Source organism: Pelobates fuscus, chromosome 3 (genome assembly GCF_036172605.1).
Source record: "Pelobates fuscus isolate aPelFus1 chromosome 3, aPelFus1.pri, whole genome shotgun sequence".
Lineage (NCBI taxonomy): Eukaryota > Metazoa > Chordata > Amphibia > Anura > Pelobatidae > Pelobates > Pelobates fuscus.
Genome location: NC_086319.1, coordinates 184,998,288 through 185,024,985, shown reverse-complemented (window position 1 = coordinate 185,024,985; position 26,698 = coordinate 184,998,288). Strand labels below are relative to the sequence as shown.

Genomic DNA, 26,698 nt, shown 5'->3' with positions numbered 1-26,698 from the left:
GGGCTGGCGGGGGCGTGGTCATAAAAGGGGCGTGATCCGGCTGCGACAGAGAAGACAGGTAATCCGCTGTCTGTACTTGTCAAGGTCGCGTGTTCGAGTCCTGTCTCGTGCTTTTGTGAATCTCCTGTTAAATAAATGCTAATTACTCGTGGTTGCATGGACAATGTAGTGATGGTAGATTTTAGTGGAAGCATATTAGGGTATAGCACCCGACTGTTTAGGTCAGATGTCAGCTTTAGAGTATTAGACACCACACCTGGATTGGAATGTTGTTATTAACGGGGTTCTGAATTCCAAGACTTCTGCAACAATTAAATGTAACCAGAATCAGCTTTGTTATTAGTGTATCTACAATTCTGGCTGTATGGCTGACCAGCAAAATGGACGTTCCCACGGAATTGTAGTCAACTTCACTTTATCCCTAAACAAGGTGAACGATTTATGGATTGTATAAATCATAAATAGTGCTTATTTTTAATTCAACATGTATACTAAAAGTCTTATTGAAGGGATACTGTAGTCAACAGAACAACTACAGGTTGGTGTCTGAAGCCTGTCCCTGCAGGTTTTTACTGTAAACACTGCCTTGTCAAAAGGCACACTAAACTCACTGCCTTTTACATTACTGCCTAGTAACACATCTAGTGGCAGTCACTCCATTACCCACTAGAGGTGCTTTGCATGGAGACGCTGAATGTTTCTCATAGAGATGTATTGATTCAGTGTTCCTTTAAAGGGAATCTCCAGTGCCAGGAAAACAATCAGTTTTCCTGGCACTGGAGGGTCCCTTTCCCTCCCACCCCCGAATCCCCGGTTACTGAAGGGGTGAAAACCCCTTCAGTCACTTACCTCAGGCAGCGACATGTCCCACATCGCTGCCTGCTCCTCCCCTGCCGCTCCACCTTCTTCCTCCGTCGGCCGTTGGGCAAGACTGATCCCGCCCACCGGCCGAGGAGTCCCAATGCGCATGCGCGGCAATGCCGCGCATGCGCATTGGCGGACCCCATAGGAAGGCATTGAAAATTAATTTCAATGCTTCCCTATGGGGAATAGAGCGACGCTGGAGGTCCTCACACAGCGTGAGGACGTCCAGCGACGCTCTAGCACAGATAATCTGTGCTATGATGCAGGAAGTGACCTCTAGTGGCTGTCTAGTAGACAGCCAGTAGGGGAGGACTTTTAACCCTGCAAGGTAATTATTGCAGTTTATAAAAAACTGCAATAATTACACTTGCAGGGTTAAGGGTAGTGGGAGTTGGCACCCAGACCACTCCAATGAGCAGAAGTGGTCTGGGTGCCTGGAGTGTCCCTTTAAGGTAGTGCTGTCATTTTTGGGGTCTCTGCAGTTTCTGAAAGAACTTTCAATATGACGTAATCACTATCATATTTGATGATTTTCTACTAGATGTTATTGTGTATTCGTGTATGTGAACTACGAAAAAATGGGTCTACAAAACATTGCCCAGCAAAATGAATTATTGTTATTTTACAAGACATCTAAACTATTGTGAAATATTCGGTGATGCAAAGCTGAGGTGGCACCTGTAACATTCACAAAAAATATAAATGGTGTAGAATTTAATATATTGCAATCCACAACGAAAATCTACATCATGGTTAATATAATTATCATGTGAGGTATTAACTTTATACTTACCCATCTAAAGGTATTTATTTTAAGTAAGCAGGAATCGATTTGCAAAATTGAGGTTGTCACAGGTAGCAGAACTGGTGGATTGACATTTGGTGATATCGAACAGGTTTTCTAGTATTCTTAGTGATTTCACAAACAAAGCATCTTAAACAAGAAACGACAACATATATAGTAATTAGAATAAAAATAATCACAATAGCGCCGCTCAATATTTTCCTACCCAATAGATCCAACCAGGTACCCAACCCTAAGGTCCAATCCTATTCCTCAAAGAATCCTGAGTCTTGGGTTAGGTCAAATGCTATCTTTCTTAAGTCAGCAATGTTTAGATGTATGGGTCTAGCATGGTTTGACTCATAATGGGGGGTGGCAGGGGGGGGGGCTCCTAGCACCATAACCACTACATAATGCTGTAGTGGCTATGGTGTTTGGAGTCATCCTTTACTACGTTAGCCCAGTGGCGGCTGGTGACTTTTCAAGTTGGTGGGGCGCCAGACTGGACACAGTCAAATACACGTGTATTTGAATCAGTCCCTAAATATTGTTAATCATGAATAGGAATATGTACAGTATCTCACAAAAGTGAGTACACCCCTCACATTTTTGTAAATATTTTATATCTTTTCATGTGACAACACTGAAGAAATGACACTCTGCTAAAATGTAAAGTAGTAAGTGCACAGCCTGTATAACAGTGTAAATTGTCTGTCCCCTCAAAATAACTCAACACACATCCATTAATGTCTAAATTTTTGGCAACAAAAGTGAGTACACCCCTAAGTGGAAATGTCCAAATTGGGCCTAAGGTGTCAATATTTTGTGTGCCCACCATTATTTTCCAGCACTGCCTTAACCCTCATGGGCATGGAGTTCACCAGAGCTTCATAGGTTGCCACTGGAGTCCTCATCCACTCTTCCACTCCTCCAGCAAAAATGCCACCTGCCCCCCCCCCCCCTCCTAAACCCCCCCAAGCACCCTGGCAGATGCCATGTTTGCCTCTTTCATGGGGGCCCAAGATCTGGCTGACTGGCCACCTCAGGGCCCCCCAGAGGCGTTCAAGCTGCCAACAATGCGTCACTCCAACTCCCGGCACCACTGTGTGGCGCGCGGGGAACTGAGCAGGAAGAGCTCAGAGCATAGTGCTCCCTCGCCGCCTGCATTGGCTGACTGACCACTGGCCCGCCCGCCTGTGCCTTCATGCCTACCTGCCCAGCAGCAGGAGCCAGCCCAGCCACCAGCAGTTGGCCCCACTGGACCCCAGGGAAGAATCCACTCCAACTCTCCTAAAACTAGGGAGGCTGGGTGGATTAAAATTAAATGACATATAATTTGTATTAGACAATGTGTGTGTGTGTGTCAGTATCAGGGTGTCTGTGTGTGTCTGTGTGAGTGTGTCAGTATCAGGCTGTCTGTGAGTGAAAGTGTGTGTCTGTGAGTGTGTGTGTGTGTGTGTGTGCCTGTCTGGAAGTGTGTGTCTGTCACTGTATGTCTGTTAGTGTGTATCTGTTAGTGAGTGTATGTGTCTGTCACTGTATGTCTGTGAGTGTGTGTCTGTTAGTGAGTGTGTATCTATAAGTAAGTGCGTGTGTCTGTCAGTGCATTTGTCAGTGAGTGTATGTCAGTGAATGTATGTCACTGTATGTGTATTTGAGAGTGTGTGCCAATGGGTGTCTGTCAGTGAAACTGCGTGTTGGTCTTAAACGGGAAGAGTTACGGCCTTGACAAGAAGGGGTAGAGCAAATTTAGATAGGGGGGAGGGTGCACAGGTTTCGTCATGCCTAGGGCAGCACAAATTTAAAATACACCACTGCCTGTCACTGTGTGATATTTTTAGGGATGATAGACAAGACAACGGTATGAGGGGCACCTTTAAAGTTTCTTAACACTAAAGTAAGGCAGACACCACTTCAATCAGCGGGTGGTAAAGCAGTGCCTGCTGCCATTCTTACTACCTAAAGCACATATCAAAGCGGTGCCTGCTGCCATTCTAAGTTAAAGTACACAATGAGGAGAGGGAAAGAGCCTGGGAGTTTGTGGGCTTGGCACAGGATCCTGAAGGTAAAGCAGTGTCTGCCGCCATTCCTTCTGCAAAGTTAAGCCAGTGCTTGGAGGGACCTGCTAGAGCGGGAGAGAGGAAACGAGGGAGCGACCACATACCTCAACTGCAGAAGGGCAAGTGGATTTCTGACAACTCCACGCCTGCTTCCAGCAGCCAATAAGAGACCAGTAGTCATGCTTGTAAGCTGGCCTTTCTACTAAGGCCTATTTTTGTCCCTTTTAAATGGCACCATTAGGAATCAAATGGGAACTGCCAGCAAATGACGGTGAAGTAGGCAACTTCACATAGAGTTTAAACAGGTTTTAGGGACGTCACCCAACCATCAGATTAGGTTTTTGTTTTTTTTTACTCACTCTTCCTTGAAACAGCAGAGGGGTAGCACTGCCACTATGGACAAGCCTCCATTGTATTAGCCAAAACATAACACAGATATAAATAACACTGTGAATAGTGAATTTATCAAAAATAATTCAGCATAGACTGACACATTGCTAAAATAAATGCAATAAAAACTAATTTCATAAAGTGTGCTTCTTTTTTCAGCTCTGTATCATGAGGGGCCTGCTGAGGAGGACAGCTGATCTGGTGACAAAAATATACAGGACTCAATGCATCACGAATGCACCTTTTACAGTACCTTGTAAATACAGACATTGCACAGGACCTGGGAACACAAGACCTGCAATTTCATCTGTGACTACAAATGTTCTTATGAAATGCAATGTCAAATCTTCGACGAATATTCCAGGAGTGCATGTAGAGTTACAAAATCGATGTGGATTTTATATTGGTTTTCAACACACAAGGACCTCTGTTCCCCATTGTAATTTGCTTGGAGTCTCTCGTAGGTTATATTCCATCTCCTCATCAAAACCTGGAGTGCCGTTATCTGTAACCAAAAGACCTCTAAAAGCACCGAGAACAAAACAGCCATCCAGAGCTAATCAACCTTCACTGTCAGACACTGTGGTAAAAATGGGTTTATTCACTTTTATTCAAGTTTAGGAACAACCTCTGGCCTTGCGTAAACAGAATAAACAATAGTATTTTGAATGTATGTTTAATAGTATATGAAAATATCATATCATAGGATTTGTACGCACACATCTCTGCAGTCATCCATCGTGCCAGTGATTCAACCACCAGTATAAAGGCACTGGGTGCATATAAGAGCAGTGGGCTTGGCATCAATATTGTCTACTTTCTTTGCTTTTCTTATTTAGGATCTGATGCAGTGCACAGCCTTCGCAACAGCTGATGAGTATCACTTGGGTACTTTGTGCCATGACCTGACATTACACGGCTACTTGGAACTGCCAATTTTGCCAAGAGGTATCATTTATGTTCTTGCAATATCTTGATTTGTGCACTCTCACCATCAGCCTTACCTCTTGTATAATTTTCAGAAAACACCTGTAGTCAAGCCATACATTATTTTGGCAGTAATTGAAAGCAATAAAGTAATGCTAAGGTTTTGCCCAGGATTTAGTGAAAAGGATAGTAAAGTATGTCCATGCAGAGCAAGGAGGAAAACGTATGAGTTCTGTGCATGCTATAGGACTCTCCAAGAGCTAGATGTAAAACTACATGTTAGTATTTCCATGCTTAAGTACTAGACTGAGTGACAGTTTGGTAATGTTATCCACAGTTGCATTGTTTTGATGACTGTAATTGTTTTAGATTATAAGCTTATTTGAACAGTTCGCCCTTCACTTAATGTTCCCATATTTCAAACATGTTTTGTTAGAATTACTTGTTTGTCTTGTTTTACCTATTGTACAGCACAATAGAATATAAAAGTATAAAAGCCAAACAAGACACTACATGTGAAGTTGCTGTATTTTGGAGGAATTTCCCTTTTTTTATTTTTAGATAATCAATATGGTCACAGCAGAGGTTTCTGGGACTTGGATGCCGTTTATTAAAGTTATACTTCTGAAAGCTGAACTACAAATCACATAAACCTTTGCTGTGCTTCTTGATCTGCTATCATGTACAGTGCAACATGATAAATCATTGCTTAGAAAGTTAGTTGTGAAATCACTTATCTCTGTTATAGACCCAGGAATATTTACATGTTTTAGAGTAAGGGAGATGAGGAATAGTAGGCAGGGTTAAGATGCAGCTAACATACATATTATTTAGTAAAAAAAAAAAAAAAAAAAAACACATACAAATTTGAGTTGGTACCTCTATGGTAAAGTCATAGTGGAAAATGTGTTAAAAGTAAAATCTAAGGCCAAAGCAACTTAGATGGACACTCCAGGGACTATAACCATTGCATCTTATTGAAGTGGTTATAGTGCCAGAAATCTTCTGGTGCCATCCCTCCATTCAGTATTAAACCACTTCCTAACAGATTAACACTGAGTGAGGGTCCCTAGCTACTTTTTTGTTCAAAGAGATTTCAATGTGAAAACGTGAGGATGTTCAGCGTCGTTTCACAGAGTCAAATTTTGGGAACTGTAGATAGATAGCCACTAGAGGCAGTTTCTCTAAAACTGCAATGTTTTACATTGCAGGGTTAAGGAAACAGGGACACTACACCCAGAGCACTTCAAAGAGATAAAGTGGTCTTGAGACCTATAGTGTCCTTCTAACTAAACTGTCCCCATCAATTTTTAGTTAGTAGTACCAAACATAAGTTTCATGAAGAAGTGCTTCCCATAGCAATATGCAACACAAGGCCGTCTTTAACGCAGGGCAAACGGGGCAGCTGTCCCGTGCCCTTTTACTTCTAGGGGGCCCAAGGCAGCTGCCCCATGGGCCCTGCTGCCCTCGACAACTTTCTCTCTTCCTCCCATGGACCCCTTGTGCATCCTGTTGCCTGCACACTAAGAAGGCCCACCGGGTGGCCAATGCATAAGGGCCACCCGGTGGGCGTTTGTAAGAAGGGGCCCGGTCCCATGCTGTGGCCCTTTAACAGCATGACCAGGCCCCTTTGCTTTTTGGCAACATGGGAGGAAGTGACTGCCATGAGTCACTTCCTCCCAGAGAGAGACATGCGGGAGAGACCACATGAGGGAAGCAGAGAGGAGCGGGGCTGGTCCGGATTGCCAGTCGGCAACCCACAACAGCCTCAGCCACCACTCTGGACACCAGGGAAGCAATCCTTCAAGGTAGGAAATGGGGAGTAGATTTAAAAGTGTGAATGTGTCAGTAGGTTGTCTGTCAGTATATGTGTGTCAGTATGCTTGTCAATGGGTATGTCAGTGTATGTCTTTGTGTGTGTGCAGGGACGTATCTTACATGAGGCAAAGAAGGCATCCGCCTTGGGTGGCACTTTGCAGGGGGTGGCAAAAAAAGCCACTCCCAAACGCTCAGGCAGATCCTTTACTTGCCTTGTGTCTTGGGGGCTCAAGAGCTGGCCAGCTGGCCACTTTTGAGCCCCCCCGAGGCTTCATTACAATATCACTTGTAATGAAGAAGACATGAAGGCCATGAACCCTACCGAATAGGCACAAACGGCTTATAACTTCTACAGGAGTTCAGTTGGTGGGAGACCTGTTTAACTACACTGCTGTGAAGGGACATGTACATCTGTCAACTCTCTATATTCTGTGCATTTCATTTTATTTTATAGATGCATCCAATGTGTTGCTAGTCGAAGTAGAAAGTACTGCCAAAGAAAATGATACAGGGATTATCTTTTTCTTCAGGTACAGATGTTTCATTTCCTTTATTTGTACATCTTCTATCTTCATTCCAACCATAAACTCCTTAAAACACAAACTACATTGTACACATTTGTTTTATAATCACTAGATGGACGCAAGTTTCTTTTCAGCTATGTAACTACGTAACTAATTTGTTGACCATGTGAGATCCTCCATAGACAGATCCAATTCCCTGCAGCTGGTACTGATGACAGATGGAGGTTTGACACTGCTAGATAGTGGTAACTCCGTCTAGAAGTCCATCTAAAATTGTCAGGGTTAGGAAATATACAGAGACAACATAGTCACTGCTTTGTTACTGTATATCTCCCTACTAGGTTGGAATTTCAATGAAATTCCAACACAATCAAAATGAGTATTTCATAGATTCTATCTTTATGAAATACTAATTTTTCACGGGAGGGGGGGAATTTAGTTTTGTTGATACTAAGATATGTAACAGGGTTGATGTTCCAGGAGGGATAAGCCAAATGGAAAATGATTTAGGTAGACTAGAAAAATGGTCAGAGTTGTGGCAACTGACATTTAATGTGGATAAGTGCAAGATAATGCATCTTGGACGTAAAAACCCAAGGGCAGAGTACAGAATATTTGATAGAGTCCTAACCTCAACATCTGAGGAAAGGGATTTAGGGGTGATTATTTCTGATGACTTAAAGGTAGGCAGACAATGTAATAGAGCAGCAGGAAATGCAAGCAGAATGCTTGGTTGTATAGGGAGAGGTATTAGCAGTAGAAAGAGGGAAGTGCTCATGCCATTGTACAGAACACTGGTGAGACCTCACTTGGAGTACTGTACACAGTACTGGAGACCCTATCTTCAGAAGGATATTGATACCTTAGAGAGAGTTCAAAGAAGGGCTACTAAACTGGTTCATGGATTGCAGGATAAAACTTACCAGGAAAGGTTAAAGGATCTTAACATGTATAGCATGGAGGAAAGACGAGACAGGGGGGATATGATAGAAACATTTAAATACATAAAGGGAATCAACACAGTAAAGGAGGAGACTATATTTAAAAGAAGAAAAACTACCACAACAAGAGGACATAGTCTTAAATTAGAGGGACAAAGGTTTAAAAATAATATCAGGAAGTATTACTTTACTGAGAGGGTAGTGGATGCATGGAATAGCCTTCCAGCTGAAGTGGTAGAGGTTAACACAGTAAAGGAGTTTAAGCATGCGTGGGATAGGCATAAGGCTATCCTAACTATAAGATAAGGCCAGGGACTAATGAAAGTATTTAGAAAACTGGGCAGACTAGATGGGCCGAATGGTTCTTATCTGCCGTCACATTCTATGTTTCTATGTTGTATAGACCACGCCCCTGCAGTCTCACTGCTCAGGTCTTTGCCATTTAGTAGTTAACTTATAACTTTATGAAGGCCCAGTTATACCTCCCTGCATGTGACCTACACATTTCCTGGAAAGAGAGATCTAATGTTTAAACTTCCTTTTTTGCACAGTCTTTTTCATTTTAAATGTATTATCACCTGATCTGTTAATAGCCTGCTAGAACCTGTGTGTCATTAAAGTTCAATTTACAGAGCAGGAAATAAAACCTTCCAAAGTGAGTTAAGACCTGAAAATTAAACCAATTTCTTCTTGCAGGCTATATCCTGGGAAGGTGTGGCTAGATCCACATGAAACAAAAGTGATTAGACTCCTAAATGTCAGATAACTGAGCCGTCAGATTGCATGGACATGATATGTACATCCAAACTGCCTCATTAAGCTAAAGTTGATTTGATACCTGTAGTGTCCCTTTAATTCCCCCCCCCCCCCCCCCCCCCCAAAAAAAAAAAATATTTATTGTGAATCTCCAAGGAACACTCTAACATTAAAAATAAATATATTTAGTTATAATGGTTTATAATAGTATAGTGTTCCTGACTGAGTTTTATATTATGCCCCTTTTCACTCTTTAAAATAAGAAAACAGGACATCTCTTTGCTGCAGCCACTTCTCTTCTTTTGACATCATCTGTCTGGATGATGCCTGGTTCAATCCAATGCAACTCATAAAAAGCCTACATGCATAGCAATTCACACTCAGCCATTTGGATACTTTTTATCGAGAAGTATTGCTTCTCTGTGAAATGCATTCACAGCGTTTGGTGGCATCATGCTGTGCACGATGTCGCAAAATGTGAAGTCTTTCAATAATTGAAAGTCTTCATAGAGAAAGTTCCACCAATCGGGACACATTCATGGCAACATTCCCTCAACAGCATGTTTCACATTGCCACACAAAAGGGCCAGGGTCTAAATTAAGATGATATGGTTTTGTTGCTTAGAATGTCCTTTTAAACAGGAGTAGTGGTCAGTTAATGAAAATATGCTCCATGATTAGAAGTGGGGCAGTCTGTATTTAAATTTGATCTCATACTCTAATATAATCTGATTATAGCAACCCAGGCAATGTTACAGATATATAGAGCTATTCATTAATACTTGTGTATGTTGTTATAACAGGGAAGGGGCTGTTGTATTCTGGAATGTCGAAGAAAAAACTGTAAGTAAAGCTATAAGCAAATGTTTTTAAGCAAGTAAATGAATATGGCTTTTGAGAGTACGAATAATTGTTTTACAGCTTCTGAGAGTGAGAAATATATTTATGTGGATGAGAATGGAAGGGTTTATGGTGCTGAAGATGGCATGGATAAATGTTACTGTGGAGAAAGAATTTGGAAGTTGGCTTTAAAAAAAGAACAGAGACTATAAGTTTTGGGAATTATAAAATATGGCGGCCGAGGAAGTATGGCTATATGAAAGTTAAGTGATCCGATACGGCTAAATTCACTGAAATTCCAATGCAGTCAGTATGACAGTTGTCCTTTTTATTAGTGCTTTTTTCCCCCACCAGATGAAACATGTGATGCAAATTCTGGAGCGTCATGAAATACAACCATATGAGGTGGCGCTGGTTCACTGGGAGAATGAAGAGATTAATTATAGCTTTGGAGAGTAAGCAGCCTTTTCATCTCGTTAAAACAGGTCACTGTGCGATCATTTAAATTTTTGTTGGTTAGTTCATGCCGTGGTGTACTTGCATTGCATGAGACCACCACCTAAAGTTGCATTTGCCAATAGGTCACTGTGCGCACAAGCACACACACACACATTTTCTCGCTCTCTTTAGAATTTCCCCTGAATAGTTCAATAGCCCACAAGCTTATGCATTTATCCCTAAGGACTAAATATATCCATCTTGCGGCTACACATTACAGTGGCATTGTCATTTGTATTTTTGTTTTTTTTTCTTTCCTTATAACCTTTGTATCTTAATGATTATACATTCCGTCTTACAAGATGAATTTCTTTATATTATATATTGTCTTTTCTTCCACTTGCTGGCTCTTAATATCTGAAAGTCGAAATTTTCTTTTCCTCTGTCAATAATGTCTGCTGTCTGCCTTGCTGTAGGATTCTTTTGATTGCTAAATTATGAATAAATTACCTTGGCAAATGAAAAGGATCCTTGTTTAAAGGAACTCTGTAGGCACTGCTTCATCTCATTAATGTGGTTATAATGTCTATAGTCCCCCCTGACATCTTCTTTACAACCAGTGGTAAATAGTTTTTGATGTTTTAACAGGACACTCTAAGCATGTTAACAACTTTAACTCAATAATGTGGTTGTGTGTATAGATCATACACATTCAGTCTAGCTGCTCAATTCTCTGCTGTTTAGGAGTCTAAATGGCACTGACACCCCCCCCCCCCCCCCCCACCCTTCCTGAAAAATGAGTCTTTATGAAATACTCATTTAACTGTATTAGAATTTTACTGAAATTCCACCCTAGTCAAGAGATATACTGAGACAACATAGGGACTACTTTTTGTATATTCCCTACACTTGAAACCTCTAGACACTGGGCAGAGCTACCGCTATATAGAAGTGTCGTTCTCCCCAGCCATCACCAATGATAGGTGAAGGGAATTGGCACTATGTATGGAGGATCCCATATCCCATGTATTGGATCCCAGGAGCTGAGGAGAACCCGCGGGAGAACCATGGCCGCACCTGTGAAACACAGGTTCAGGCAAGTAGAACTCACCTTTACATTCCCTCACCGAGCGGTATTGTCACTGTTGGGGATGCAAATTCTGCAAAGTCCCCAGATAGTGACAGTGACGTTTTACATAACTTTTATGCAACCTTAGTGAGCTCATTTGGGCAGGTTCCTCTTCACTTTCGGGTCCTGTATGTCATACATGTTTTGTTAGAATTAAATGTTTGTCTTGTTTTTTTATTGTACAGCCCTGTGAAATATGTTGGCACACTGTAAAACATTTTAATTGCTCCTCGATGAGACTTACACAACCTCCCTACACACTTCCTGAAAATTAATCAATTTATTTTAGCTTCCTTGTTACACCGTGTGTTTAATTCAATTTAGAATTTCTTCTGTTCCATTCTCTTAATAGCCTGAGCTCACAACGGCCTTACATGCATGACCAAAATCCATTTAACAGAGCAGGAGCTTAGAACTTAATATAAACACACTGCACTGTAAGATCTGATTGAAAATGAAACCATTTTACTTTGCAGGCCACGTGAGTCACAGCCAGGGAAGTTGTGGCCAGGGCTGCATAAATAGAAATAAAAGTGATATTAAAGGGACACTATAGTCACCAGAACAACTACAGCTTATTGCATTAGTTCTGGTGAGTAGAGTCATTCCCTTCAGACTTTTTGCAGTAAACACTGTCTTTTCAGAGAAAATGCAGTGTTTACATTACAGCCTAGTGATACCTCCAGTGGCCACTCCTCAGACGGCTACTAGAGGTGCTTCCTGGGGCAGTGCTGCAAAGTGTGCAGCACTGCCATTCAGTGTTTCCACCCTCTGCATGCAGACACTGACCTTTCCTCATAGAGATGCATTGAATCAATTCCTCTCTATGAGGAGAAGCTGATTGGCCACGGCTCTGTTTGACTTGTGCTGGCTCTGCCCCTGATATGCCGCCTCCTTGACAGTCTCAGCCAATCCTATGGGGAATACAAATACAAAGAAACTAGTCCTGCGCTCAAACTCCCATTACTCCTAGGCGGCAGCAATGACTATAGTACACATCAGCCAAAATACATATAGTAAAAACCAAAGAAAAAAAAGTTACCTGCCCTCTTTCCATATCCCTATGTATTTTTAAACAAATTGAGGTTTTTAGTTACCTCCAATGTGCATGAGCGGGTATGCCCACCTGCCACGTCATGGCAGACCTCTTAGGTGGGTCCTAACTCTAACCATTCGCCTTGCTTCCTTGAGCTTCTGGCAAAATTATCTCTAATGAGACAGAAAGGGGTATTTTTTATATACATCCCTACATGCTTATTAACTCTTAATAGGGAACACATGGGATGGGCAGCGGCATTGCAACCTAGCTGTGTGACACAAAAGTGAATACAAATCCAATCCTATGGGGAAGCATTGTGATTGGCTCAGATTACCGCTTCTGATGATGTCAGCAGACACAGGCATAGCCACAATATTTAGGGTGGCAAGAGGGAGTCAGATGATGGTTTTCTAGATGATGGTTTTAACACTAAAGGGTCAGGAATACATGTTTGTGTTCCTGACCCTACAGTGCTCCTTTAACTCCTGAATGGCAGAGAACTAAGCAGGGACTCTACAGGGGGCATGATCTACACACCTAAACTGCTTCATAAAGCAATAATTGTTTTGGTGTGTAAGGTGTCCCTTTGATGCTAAATGTGAGCTCCCCTATGCGCTGGTTGTGCTGGTTGGACTAATAAGCAAGCATTGGCTGGCCACTTTCAGCCTATCACAGTGCTCATTGCAGGTATGAATTGGTATGGCTAGAAGGAAGTGTGTAATCTCCAATTTCCAGTGAATACCGAGTTGTGGGCTGCCAGGGACCCTTAATTAGTGTTTGAAAATGGTTTAACAATTAATGCATTGACAGCACCAGGCGATCACAGACATTGTAAATAATAAAAAAAAATGTTTAATCCCCATTGTGTTCCTTTAAGCTCTGCTCATTCGTTCATTGCCAAAGATCACTCTCCACATAGGACATAGTAGTCACCTACCTTTTGATTTTTTACAATCTTTTCGGAAAGATATTTACATAATGCAATAGTAAGAACAATATTGCAGATTCCTACCTTAAGTACCCAAAATATTAAAGAAAATGTCTACAAGCACAGAGGAGTCAGAAGAATGGATTAAGAGAATAACTAGTTAACGACTTTGCACAGGGAAGACTTTCCACCACCCAATAGTAAATGGGCTAGTGTAAAAAATATTTAGAAATTTTATTTATTTATTTTTTCAACTTATTTTCCCTCCGTATCAGCTGCAGTACTAGCCTCTGTAGCCAATGAAGATCCATGTGTTTTCCCCACTTTTTTCCCCCTTTCATTTTTCTCCCTGTTTGACATTCTTTATTTTTTGGTTTTCAAATATTGTATAATACAACACTTAAACCGGAGTTTACAATATCGTGAGTGTGATATTGGTAAGGGATTCTTGTATGAGTAAGGGTTACACAGTTTGTGTTTGACAATATGTACGCTTTTTATCGTAGTATATTGACAATGTTGGGTTTTGCCTCTGACTTCAACCTCTCTCCCCCAACTCCTCCCTGTGGATTCTTCGGTTCTGTAAACGCTCCCTACAGTTGTTGCTCATAATAAGGGATAATCGATGATCTTTCCTTACTCCTCTCCCCCACTCCCCCCAACGGTAGTCATGTTGAGATATCTGTTTAATGTGATTTCAGGTGAGTGATTGTCTCAACCTCCCTACCAGTCCGATCCAGTCTTGGATCGCAAAGCCTATATGTTTAAATGAACACTGTGTCCATATGGCAGAAAAAGAAGAAAATAAAATAAAAAATAATTTGGTAAGTGTTGGGTTGAGGGCTCGTGATCCCCCACCCATCCCCGTGCGCCCTCCCGTCCACGCCCTCCCCGCCCGTGTGCCACTGGTTCCCCGTCAGGTCTGATCCCATCACTTTGATAAGTGTTTTGTGTATTTGCTTCCAGAAAGGTTGAAGTGTTCTGCATTCTCAGATATGGATCATTGTTCTCCTTACCTCCTCGCACCTACAACACAGCTCTGAGCTGATGGGGGTACATGTATGACAGATACACAGTCATTATCACACACATTGTTTAACCAACACACTCTTTCACTGAAACACACATTCACAGACATACACACTTACTCATTCAGTTACATACATACTCACATTCACCGACAGACACACATATACACAAACTGACAGGTACGAATTCACCGACAGACACATGCACACTCACTGACACACACATATACACTCTCAGTGACAGACACACACTCACTAACACATACACACTCTAACAGACACACTAACACAGTGTTGGAGTGGATTTTTCCCTGTAGTCCAGTGGGGCTGGCTACAGCATGGCGGAAGGGTGGGTGGTCAGGCAGACAGGCAGACAGGTGAGTGGCGGAGGCAGGCGGCGAAGGAGCTCTGATCTCCCTGCTCAGCTCCCTCGCGCGACTCTTAGTAATGCTGGAGTAATGTCATATTCCGGCTCTGGCATCACTGCGGTGCATGTGAGGGAGCTAAGCAGGTAGAGCTCAATGGAGAGTGCTCCCTCGCTGCGCGCATGAAACATTAGCGCATGACAGCCTCGGCCCCCCAGGCATTGGGGGCGGCTTTTTTCCCCCGTCCCCCTGAAAGTGCCGCCCAAGGAAAATGCCTTGTCAGCCTTGGGCTAGATACAGCGCTGGTGGTGTGTCAGTGCCATTATTTTTGACCATTGCACTTCGGTCAAGATCACTCTCAGTTCTTCCTCCCATTTAGAGATGTATGGGGGTGGACTTGTTGCTGAAAGCAGCATTTGGTATAGCTTAGAGACGCCCCTTGCTATGGACTTCCTGCGTAAGCAAAGATCCTCGAACTGTGTTGGGGTTCTACTGTGATTCTGCTTTGGGTTTATCGATTGGACAAAACGCTGTAGTTGGTGGTATTGAAATTTTTTTTACGAACGATAATGCCCCCACCTTTCTTTATGCATAAAAAACCAAGGTGCCTTTCAAAAAATAAGAGGAAATAGATGAAAAAAAAAAAGCAGCAAAACCCTGCAAAGTAACAGTGCCACTTAAAAATGCTGTGCATCCCCAAGGGAGCAGCTATTTGTATAGATACAAATATTCCTACCGACATAAAAGGAACACAATTACTTTATATTCAGCAGAAAAATACAGGACCGTGTTTGTAAATATTGTGGAAAGTACCAGGCCCAATACAACTAGAGCTATAAAGTAAGATCAATGTCAATCTATTATTAATATTGCTTATAAAAAAAACGAATATTAATATTAAACTCACTGATCTTTTTTTGAGCAATATTGCCTTACAATTTCTATCAAATGTAAAAAATATATATTTTTTTTCCCCAAACATGTCTTGCAGGGGTCACTCAAAGCTGGTGAATGGTGAAATTCTGCTGAGTTCCCTATTAGAGGCAGATAATGCAATCTTAGAGAAGTTTGCATTTTCCAATGCACTTTGTCTTTCTGGTGAGTATCATTTGGGAGCTTGAAAGAGCTGAATTGTTAGCAAATCTAATGACTAGCAAGGGGTTGATTCACTAAATTCTGAATTATAACAAATTTAAATTAAAGGAAAAAGACAAAACTGAGGCTACAATAGTCAAGCTGTGTCTGTAGCAGAATTGGTGACTTTTTTTTTTTGCAGCTCAGCTATTGTAGTCTAATAGTTGCCAATCGGACTCCATCTCTCTAAAATTCTGATTTTTATTGAAGAGACTCCTACATGTTTTGCTGCAAATAGATGTGTAACTAATGAGATCGCACATTCATAATGTATTTATGAAAGGGCATATGTATCTCTATAATGATGGCATCAAGATGTAAATAAAATAAAACCTATTTGATGGGTGTAGCTCATTAAAAACACTGTTAAATGGCATGGTCATTCAGTGCTTGAAATTAAAATAACTAAAGGATCATGTCTTATATGATGTAATGGGTTTATTTTGTTTTGGCAGTGAAACTCGCCATCTGGGAGGCTACCCTTGACACTTTTGTTGAGTCAATTCAATCAATACCCGAGGCAAGTCTATGCTACCTTTTAACTGAACCTTTCCCTCTCTCTGTCTTGTTCAGTTCTCCTGACTTCATTAATTCTCCCTTACACCCCTCTCACATTTTCTCTTTATAATCCATAACTATTCTCCTCCACGCTTTCTCTCCTGCATTTAGTATGCGTTTGTGAAATTAACACAAACCTTATTAAATTCTCATGAGCCAATACTAGCTCCTTTTAATGTCTGTTTGTATATATCCAGGCTTAATGCTCTCTGATATGAAGAATTTCAAATAAATTCCATCTCTACATTTAACAGATGTTAAAAGCAAGAAAAAAAATTAATCTATCGCATGAGGATGTAATGCAGAAAATCGGAGAATTATTTGCATTAAGGTGAAACATTTTATCTTTTATTTTAACTTTCACGTTTCAATATTAAACATATTTATGTCAGTCCTCATGCCTGTCCAAGCCTTTGTAAATGGTAGAACATTTTTTTCTGCCAATATATCCAAGTCCGGGAAAGTGGAATAAAAATCTCAAAGTAGCATAAAGTGGAAGGACCAGAATTTCCATTGCGTTTCTCTCATTTCTACATATTGTCTATAGTGTATGTTTTAGAACCATTGTGTTTAGATTCCAAAGCTGTTTATTGAAATTATGTTATATTTCACATTATGTGAAATGCAGAAAAGTGCAATATTTAGAGTGGACACGCAGGTCCGAACAGTGAGAGCGAAACGGCTATAGCTTACAAAATATTCAATTGTAGTAGGTTCTATAAAGCAGGTAATATTAGCGGTAAACGTATTATAAGTAAATTCTAGTTAAGTGAACAGTTTAAACATCTTACGACTTTGGGTATATGGAGGATCTGTCAATCACACTTTTTTATTTTATTTTTTCTAGAACCATTGTGTTTATACATCATACAGTAAGTTGTAAACTGAATGATGACATCTCGGCTACAATAGTCATGTTGGAAAAGAACCGAGCTAGAGATTTTTTATTTATTTATTTATTTTTTCTTTTTTTTGCTATTTTGATCTAAATTTTACAATTTTGTTTTCAGTGTGTTTCATTTTACTGGTTTGTGACAAACATCCTTGGTAGCATTACTATAGAATCAGTTTAGGGTGCTCTTGATCTGTAGGTCTCACACTAGGACTAGGTGATGGGTGTAAAGTCACCTGAGACAAATTCATCATCTTAAAAGGGACACTCCGGGCACCAATACAGCTTAAATTCGGAGGGTACACTAAATTCGGACACCTGCAGGTTACTAGTACAATATTAGCAATCCATATTGCGTAAAATATGGGGTTACCCCCCATCTTGTTTCAGCAATCTGACACACTTTCTCTATCTTTTTCTTTCTAATCAATAACTTTAAATTAAGTTTTCATTTTTAGAAGAGAAATATAACAGTGAGACTCGCAGGTCTCCCATATCTTCAGTAAATTAGTTTGGAATGAGATACAAAAGTTTTATTGCGGAGACGCGCAGGTCCCTATTTTCAAGTATAAGATGGATTCATAGGTCCCAGAATAGTAAGCATAAAACTGTGAACATCTTTATCTTTGTATATAGGTTCCCTGGTCCCCCATTGTTGCTTATATTACCATACTGGTTCCCTTTGCTAGGCCTAATAGGCTCAGTTTTTGTCTTTATCTTTCTTCCCCCTCGTAAATTTCTGGTTATTAGAATTAGCTTCCTCACCCATAGCGGTACACGCAGGCAGGGGCGTACCTAGAGCATTTGGCACCCGGGAGGATCCTATGTTTGGCACCCCCTCCCAAAAAATTAAATAAAACACCTGCAAAATCTTTTACATTTTTTTTTATAGATTGCACACATTTTTAAACTTTGTAAAACCCCTGTCAGTTCCTTCTACAAATCCCCTGTCCTGCCCCCTTCTACAAACCCCTGTACTATCCCCTTCTACAAAACCACTGCTCAGCCTCCCTTATAGAAGACCCTTATCCCATATGGTGCAGTAGGTGTGAGTCCCCTGTGGTGGTTGCTCTTAATTTTGTGCACGCTCAAAATTCTTTTTTTCCATGAAAAAACTATTTTTTTGCAGAATGCTGCAATCATAAGCCTGCCTCCTTAGCCAAACCTCCTCACTCAAGATAAATACTTCCTTATCAAAGGTATATACATAGCTCAGACATTAAAAGTCACTGCACAGAGTGCTCTAAACTGCATAGCAGCATACATTAGAAGGAGATGACACCATGGAAGACATATAGTAAGGCTATCACTCCATCTTTGTAGTGTGTTTGACTGTCTGTAGCCAGGTTGAGAATTAAAAAAAGAGATCACTTGTATAAAAATACAGAAATTAGTAAGGTCAAACCCTATCAAATGAATATCATGTTTGCCCAATGAATGCCCAATCTCTAAATCTCTATTCATAGGGCTCAAAGAACTTTGCCCAATGCTTTATTTATTTTGTTTCACAAAAAAAAAAAAAACAGAGAGAGCATATACAGAAAGAAATCGACCATTAGTGTCTTCTCTTTCAGACATCGTATAAATTTGAGTTCAGACCTTCTTATCACGCCTGACTTCTACTGGGACAGAGAGAGCCTGGAACATCTTTATGATAAGACCTGCCAGTTTCTCAGCATCAATCGCAGGGTCAAGGTGTGTGTGCTCCCCAAGAAAAAAAAAATATTTCATGGGGGAATTTTGCACTGTAAAAAAAATCAGTGTTTGCCAGTATTATATAGCATGTATACCGGTATCCGTAACTTGTGTGTGATAGGAAGGATTCTTGTCTTTTTGAGTTAAGCTAGTACCATTTCTGTTGGTTTTATATTATGGCTTTCCATAATGTTATTTTATAAAGTTATTTAAAAGGACACTATAGTCACCAAAACAACTTTAGCTTAATGAAGCAGTTTTGGTGTATAGAACATGCCCCTGCAGCCTCACTGCTCAATTCTCTGCCATTTCGGAGTTAAATCACTTTGTTTATGAACCCTAGTCACACCTCCCTGCATGTGACTTGCACAGCCTTCCATAAACAATTCAGGTAAAGAGTCATCTAAAGTTTATCCTTTCTTTATTGAAAGTTCTGTTTAATTTAGATTGTCTTATCCCCTGCTATGTTAATAGCTTGCTAGACCCTATAAGAGTCTCCGGTATGTGATTAAAGTTCAATTTACAGAGCAGGAGATAAAATTGTTTAAGGTAAATTACATCTGATTGAAAGTGAAACCAGCTTTTTCATGCAGGCTCTGTCAATCATAGCAAGGGGAGGTGTGGCAAGGGTTGCATAAAAAGAAAAAAGTGATTTAACTCCTAAATGGCAGTGAATTGAGCAGTACAGCCTGAGAGGCATTATCTATACACTAAAACTGCTTCATTAAGCTTAAATTGTTTAGGTGACTATAGTGTTCCTTTAATGCTTGCACAAGGAATAAACATGCTATACAAGCAGAAGAATATTAAAATTTTCCATTAAAGGACCACTATAGTGCCAGGAAAACATACTCGTTTTCCTGGCACTATAGTGCCCTGAGGGTGCCCCCACCCTCAGGGACCCCCTCCCGCCAGGCTCTGGGGAGAGTAAAGGGTTAAAACTTACCTTTATTCCAGCGCCGGGCGGGGAGCAAGAGCTGCGCGCGCATTCAGCTGGTCTCATAGGAAAGCATTATCAATGCTTTCCTATGGACGCTTGCGTGCTCTCACTGTGATTTTCACAGTGAGAATCACGCAAGCGCCTCTAGCGGCTGTCAATGAGACAGCCACTAGAGGCTTTGAGGGCTGGATTAACCCATTTATAAACATAGCAGTTTCTCTGAATGGGTTAACCCTAGCTGGACCTGGCACCCAGACCGCTTCATTAAGCTGAAGTGGTCTGGGTGCCTAGAGTGGTCCTTTAATTAACTTATTTTATGTTCCAGGTAATCAATGAAAAATTGCAACATTGTACAGAACTGACAGACTTGATGCGTAATCATCTAAGCGAGAAACGTGGATTACGATTGGAATGGATGATTGTTATACTTATTACTATCGAGGTAATGTATGTCAACAGGCTTGACTGTTTATTACCAAAAGGCACTTCACCTTTTGCTTGGCAGGAGAGAGTCAAAGATCAGTTTGTGTTAGTGTAGATTATGTGGTTAGTTATATGTCTAGTTTTGTTTGTCCCTCCCTCCCTTCCTCCTCCCCCTCCCCAGATTTCCAATGTTATGATATAATTATATGTACTGTGGCAGTGTGAGGGAACACCGCTATATTAGCACCAGAATGGCACTTTCAGTGTTCCCTGACTAGAGGGGGTTAAAAATCAGGCTGCTCTAGAACACTAATTAGGGAGCTACATAAACCCCATGCAGGGGGGAATCAGGTGGAGCAGAAACTGAGCCTGAGAGGCAAAGAGACTAAGAGACTGCTTAACCAGTATAGCAACAAAAGGTATTTTGCAAGCCTTTTGTTTTGTTATTTGTTAAACCACTGGGGTCTGCTTAGCTACCCAGTAGCATAGAGAGGGTACTCTATTTTAGTTATTCTCCAGAGCAGAGTACGATTTTATTTTTGTTCAATGTTTTGTTGTGGCTAAAGTAAGGCCTTCTTGCTATATAAAGCTGATACCGGAGAAACTGACGGAAGCCAAGCACAGAGAGATGGACACAGGTTTCTTCAGGAAGGAAGAGATTCTTTATTCGATTCACCGAACGGGACTCAGAGGGACTAATGTCACCAAAATACAACAAGATCTGAGCCCCGGACAATAGTGTAGGCTCCTTATATAGGCATGTAACTCCTCCCATAATAAGCTCCACCCACACATACTCTTACCCAATCAATCGAACAAGAACTAACTTCCTGTTTGACCACATGGCTTGCCCAGCACAATGGAGGAGGGGAATACTACATCCTGTATTGTATTGTATCTTTGCCACGTGCAACCAACCGACCGATACACCAGTATATGCACGTACACATGCCACGTGGTAATCTCGGCCTCCTAAATTTATTTTTACCGAGATTCCACCACAAAGCTTCCCTCATATTGGAAGAAAGAACGGCAGCCTGCTACAAGTGGTGTCAGAATTGGGATTCCTTGAAGCTCTGGCGGAGTTCATCGGGACCCAAACTTCCACATCCAGATGGCGGCGGTTGATCTGACCTCCAGGTCTTTGGGTGTTGGGGTACCTTCAACTTATGGTTTTTGGCTTAGTACTGTTACAGCTATATCACATTCCACTATTGTCACTGTGAAGAAACTACATACTTTGGTTCCCATTCGTTATTTTCTTTGGTTCAGTATATTAATCTACCTAACACCGACCATCCCCTGGCTCATTAAGTTCGGTAGGTTTGTTCGCACGAACCCGGTAAAAAAACGCTACCAATGAGCCAGGGGAACCGTTGGTGGATTTGTTTGGTTTGGGACTCCCGAAATTGACCGACCGCTACTATTGAAACTTTGGAACTATTTGGGGCAAGCGCCTCATGAACATTTGGTCAAATCTTTACCCCGGTGGCGATTTGGTTCTTTTCGTGAGATCTGAGCGCTATTTGGACAACTTGGGCGCTCAGATCCAGGCTAACCGGGATATGACATTTCTGGGGGTCCCTATAATATTTATGTGAATTATTATGTACTTTTTATATTTTGTATTTTATGTCGAGTCATTGTGAATCAGTAATTTAAGGGGCGTGTTGTGGGAGTTTCTGTGGGTGTGTATAATGTGCCCTTGACTTGCATAAAAGCTGGCCATTTGGCCTGATTAAAACATTCCTGTTGTACCCTTCATCTAGTCTAGGCTGATGTTTGGGTATGCGTCTGAATACCCGTTGGATTTATTTATATGCTGTATTTTACTCTGGAGAACGTACGAATAGACACCCAAAATGCGAGCTATAATTACAACGTGTCTAGCAGTTCGGGAGGAAGCGAACGAACGGGTAAAAGAACAATAGATGGATCAGCGCTTAGTGGCCAATTAGAAGATATTTACGAGATGGGCAGCAAAAACCTAGGAATGGTATACAATCTGATAGATGTTAGGTTGCACCACAATGTTTTTTTTTTTTTTAAATATAAAAAGTATAAAAATAGTACTTGCAGTAAGAAGCCAAACAGATTAGTTATAGTCCAAAATTATAAATAATAAGAAGTCCAGTATATGAGGTACTGGTCTGGATCTGTATCGTGAAGGTCTTGAGATAGTGGTGTCTCTTGATCCGATTAGGACATAAAAAGAAAAATAACTCAAATGCTGAAGTATGTCACAGGTACGTTAAGAAGTGTGGAATATGATATAATCACACTAACCTATTTTTGAGCCAGTACAAGCTCAGGTATGATTGGCATTCAGTAGCGTTGATCCCCCCCACTGGTAGGATATAGGTGATGGTATATTTACGTTGATTCCTCAGGGTAGAGATGTACCGGTAAGGTAAAGACATAGGGCAGAAATAGTGCTCTCTCTGTAAAAACTTATTTTTCTTTTAAATATAATAAAAGGTCTTATACTCACGTTTAAGTGAGCAGGTAGTACTGCTCACTTATATAGGCGTAGGTGGTATAATCCCCACCTGGGATTCTTTAGTAAGTAGATCCGTGTGGATTCTTGGAGACCAGGTTAAAATAAAATAAAAAATTATCGGTAAAAAAAAATAAAATATATGGCACAGGAAGGGTAAGAAGGCCAATATTACTTTATTAAAGGACCACTATAGTGCCAGGAAAACACTCTTTTTCCTGGCACTATAGTGCCCTGAGGGTGCCCCCACCCTCAGGGTCCCCCTCCCACCGGGCTGGATGCAGAGGAAGGGGTTAAACTAACTTCTTTCTCCAGCGCTGGGCGGGGAGCTCTCCTCCTCCTCTTCCCCTCCTCTTCGGCTGAAGCAAGAGCAGTGCGCGCATTCAGCCAGTCTCATAGGAAAGCATTTACAATGCTTTCCTATGGACGCTGGCGTCTTCTCACTGTGATTTTCACAGTGAGAAGCACGCAAGCCCTCTAGCGGCTGTCAATGAGACAGCCACCAGAGGCTGGATTAACCCATTTATAAACATAGCAGTTTCTCTGAAACTGCTATGTTTATAGAAAAAAAGATTAACCCTAGATGGACCAGGTCTGGGTACCTATAGTGGTTCTTTAATACAAATTGAAATTATAAAAATAGCCAAAATGCGTTTCGCCAACACATGGCTTTTTCAAATGGCATTAAAAACATTAACCTGGTACATAAGGGTATACATAGGCAATGCAATCAATTACAACATTGAATCTTAGCGCCATAATGACGTCATCTGCATAAAACACAGAAATGTGATATGCATTACAAAACAAATGAAGTAGATAAAAATAACTTAAAATAAAATAAAAAATAACTATTATAACTAATTGCTGGGATATCCCTGGAGGAAGCTGTTGCCTCTGTCTATTAAGATAAGTGTTTGTTTTCACCACCCACTTATTTTGTCTGGTGTGAGTGACCATACCTGTTTTCTTTGTACATAAAAATAACTATTTATTTTAAATACTATTAAAAAAGATGGTTAAAATCGAAGTTTAGAATTGCATGTACATGGTTTTGTTGTTATTCTTGGTCCGACCATGTGATACGCATGGATAGTGATATATTGCGTCACGTGGACGGCCGCAGCACATTATGGCAATTGTGTGCCCGGTATGGTTTGGAAGTGGTGCCTCAATAATAGAGAGCACAAAGCATGAAACACAAAATAGTGGAATACCTTACAAAACACATTAAATGGATTGAGATAACAATATTTTTTGGAAATACTTCTAAAAAGTATGTTTGTGAAATTAAAACAAAGGTATCGGATTGTGTGTACTTTGTATTGTTAATTTGCTCGGTCCGACCACGTGACACGCATGGATAGTGATGTATTTGGTCACATGGTCGGCTGCAGTTCCTTATGGGAGTTGTGTGCCAAGCATGGTTTGAAGGTTGTGGCTCCATAGTAAAAAAAAATGGAGGTGGCAGGTCGTGAGACGTGCTTGTGTTTGTGCACATCCCACGACTAGGATTTCGAGACATGTAGTTTATAGTGCCACATACACCTGAAAGTTATATTATTAATAGGACCCACTCACACTAATAGGAGGGGATAGCAAGATATTACCATGGGGGTTATGTATATATAAAGGAAAATGTTTCTCTAAACACATGTAAGGATAGGTGGCGTGGCCTACCTTATTCTGATCGATAAGGCAGATTCTGACGACATCTTGAAAGGGGAACAGGTGAGGTGGATGGCAAAATGAAAGACATCTTAGTAGAGGACAGAAATAACAGCCCATTTTCAATATAGCATATTACTAGAGAAAAATCTTAAAGGATATAAAGAATATTAATGATCAAAGGAGTGTAGTAGGACCAATAACAATAAAAATGCAGGAAAAAAATAAAAATGAATATGACATTAAAAATAAACATAACAATACAAGATAAAAAATAAATAATAAAATGTAAGAATAGAATATAAAATTTAAATTAAATTTTTTTTTTTTTTTTTTTAAATTTAAAAGATCAAATTCTGCATTGAGACTATCTGGAGAGAGAGTTTTTAGCTGAAAGACCAACGTGATTTCTTTTTTGCCTAAGATTTTTCTTATGTCTCCACCTCTCCAGAGGATATCACATTTTTCAATTCCAATACATTTTAGTAATCTCAGATTTATTTTGTGTACAATAAAATGTTTGGACACTGAATGATTTTCGTATCCTTTGATAATGTTGCGACAATACTCTGTTAGTCTAATCTTCAAGCATCTTGTAGTCATACCAATATGTAGAAATCCGCATGGGCACTCCAACATATATATTACATTTTTAGTATACTATAATATCTTTGGGCCCTGACTGCAGGTGCCTGGCTAGAATCTCAGCTTAAGGCAGTCATAGTTAGCGGCAGCCTCTTCCTCCAGATCAACTTATGCTTTTTGGGCCTCTCCCAGCTTCCACATCATCATGGGGAGTCATCTTTTGTATATACTGGTTTGCCTGGAGAGACTTTGAGACACCTCTGGGCTCTTCTTTGTCAGGTTTTGAGAGACTGTATACTATCTCTTTAAGTATACTATGGTCAGCAAGTTGTCCCTCTATCACTGCAGTAAGTTGTGCTGTCAGCAAGCGGTTGCTTTCTTACAGGGTTCGATTGGTCTCTTGCTGCACAGCACTAACTTGTAATAAGCCTTTTGAAAACCTCCTAACCCTCTGCATAAGGTTTATGTAGCTCCCTAATTAGTGTTCTAGAGCAGCCTGATTTCTAAACCCCTCTAGTCAGGGAACACTGCAAGTGCCATTTTGGTGCTAATATAGCAGTGTTCCCTCACACTGCCACAGTACATGTCTGCATATTGTATACCTGTAGCTTGCATATGCCTGCCTATAGCTGACTCTGGTATTCACTGTAATGTTTTCTAGATAAAAGGGTCACTTTATTATAAACTCTTTCTGTGTTTTAATATATACTTTTTACTCATTTCAGGTCATGTTTGAACTTGCAAGAGTCATTTTTTGAATCTCGATTCCTAATTTTGCAATCCATTAAAACCAAAAAAAAGCATCTTATACTGAAGATCTGATATTTAGTTTTGCTGTTTAGAAACCAGGTTTAATACAAATCTTTTAATAATAAAACACATTAAGTATTTTACATTAATAGTCAAAATGAAAAATTTTAGCTTGCCAATACCTCAACTGATGACCATGTTTTATTTTCTTATATGATACTGTAAGTAGGAAATATCTAATGAGAAATTAGAAAAAGCATTTAAAGGGACACTTCGGTCACCATAACAGCTTAAAGGAAAACTATAGTCACCTAAAGTACTTTGGCTAAATAAAGCAGTTTTAGTGTATAGATCATTCCCCTGCAATTTCACTGCTCAATTCACTGCCATTTAGGAGTTAAATCACTTTGTTTCTGTTTATGCAGCCCTAGCCACACCTCCCCTGGCTATGATTGACAGAGCCTGCATGAAAAAAATAAACTGGTTTCACTTTCAAACAGATGTAATTTACCTTAAATAATTGTATCTCAATCTCTAAATTGAACTTTAATCACATACAGGAGGCTCTTGCGGGGTCTAGCAAGCTATTAACATAGCAGGGGATAAGAAAATCTTAATTAAACAGAACTTGCAATAAATAAAGCCTAAATAGGGCTCTCTTTACAAGTGTTTATGGAAGGCTGTGCAAATCACATGCAGGGAGGTGGGACTAGGGTTCATAAACA

General features: G+C 40.5%; 1 protein-coding gene across 2 annotated transcripts; it reads left to right on the top strand.

The window, feature by feature from the left end:
* The first annotated feature begins 26 nt into the window (after positions 1 to 26).
* On the top strand, positions 27 to 26,255 carry RMND1 (required for meiotic nuclear division 1 homolog). 2 transcript variants are annotated; one of them, XM_063447800.1, is made up of 12 exons: positions 27 to 58; positions 4,258 to 4,683; positions 4,938 to 5,046; positions 7,298 to 7,373; positions 9,868 to 9,907; positions 10,259 to 10,359; positions 15,823 to 15,929; positions 16,421 to 16,485; positions 16,778 to 16,854; positions 18,990 to 19,110; positions 20,376 to 20,492; positions 25,949 to 26,255. In XM_063447800.1, the coding sequence occupies exons 2-12, from the start codon at positions 4,267 to 4,269 to the stop codon at positions 25,979 to 25,981; spliced, it is 1,263 nt and encodes a 420-aa protein (XP_063303870.1). In that variant the 5' UTR covers positions 27 to 58; positions 4,258 to 4,266; the 3' UTR covers positions 25,982 to 26,255. The 2 variants fall into 2 exon arrangements, with proteins under 2 accessions (XP_063303870.1, XP_063303869.1); XM_063447799.1 differs by lacking the exon at positions 25,949 to 26,255 and adding an exon at positions 21,480 to 21,931.
* Positions 26,256 to 26,698: the final 443 nt, after the last annotated feature.

Bases quoted from the DNA above. Each gene is read 5' to 3' on its own strand.
- RMND1 (XM_063447799.1), top strand. From the start codon at position 4,267: ATGAGGGGCCTGCTGAGGAGGACAGCTGATCTGGTGACAAAAATATAC. The intron at 4,684-4,937 runs GTAAAAATGGGT...TTTCTTATTTAG, and splicing joins CTTCACTGTCAGACACTGTG to GATCTGATGCAGTGCACAGC. The intron at 7,374-9,867 runs GTACAGATGTTT...TTGTTATAACAG, and splicing joins GGGATTATCTTTTTCTTCAG to GGAAGGGGCTGTTGTATTCT.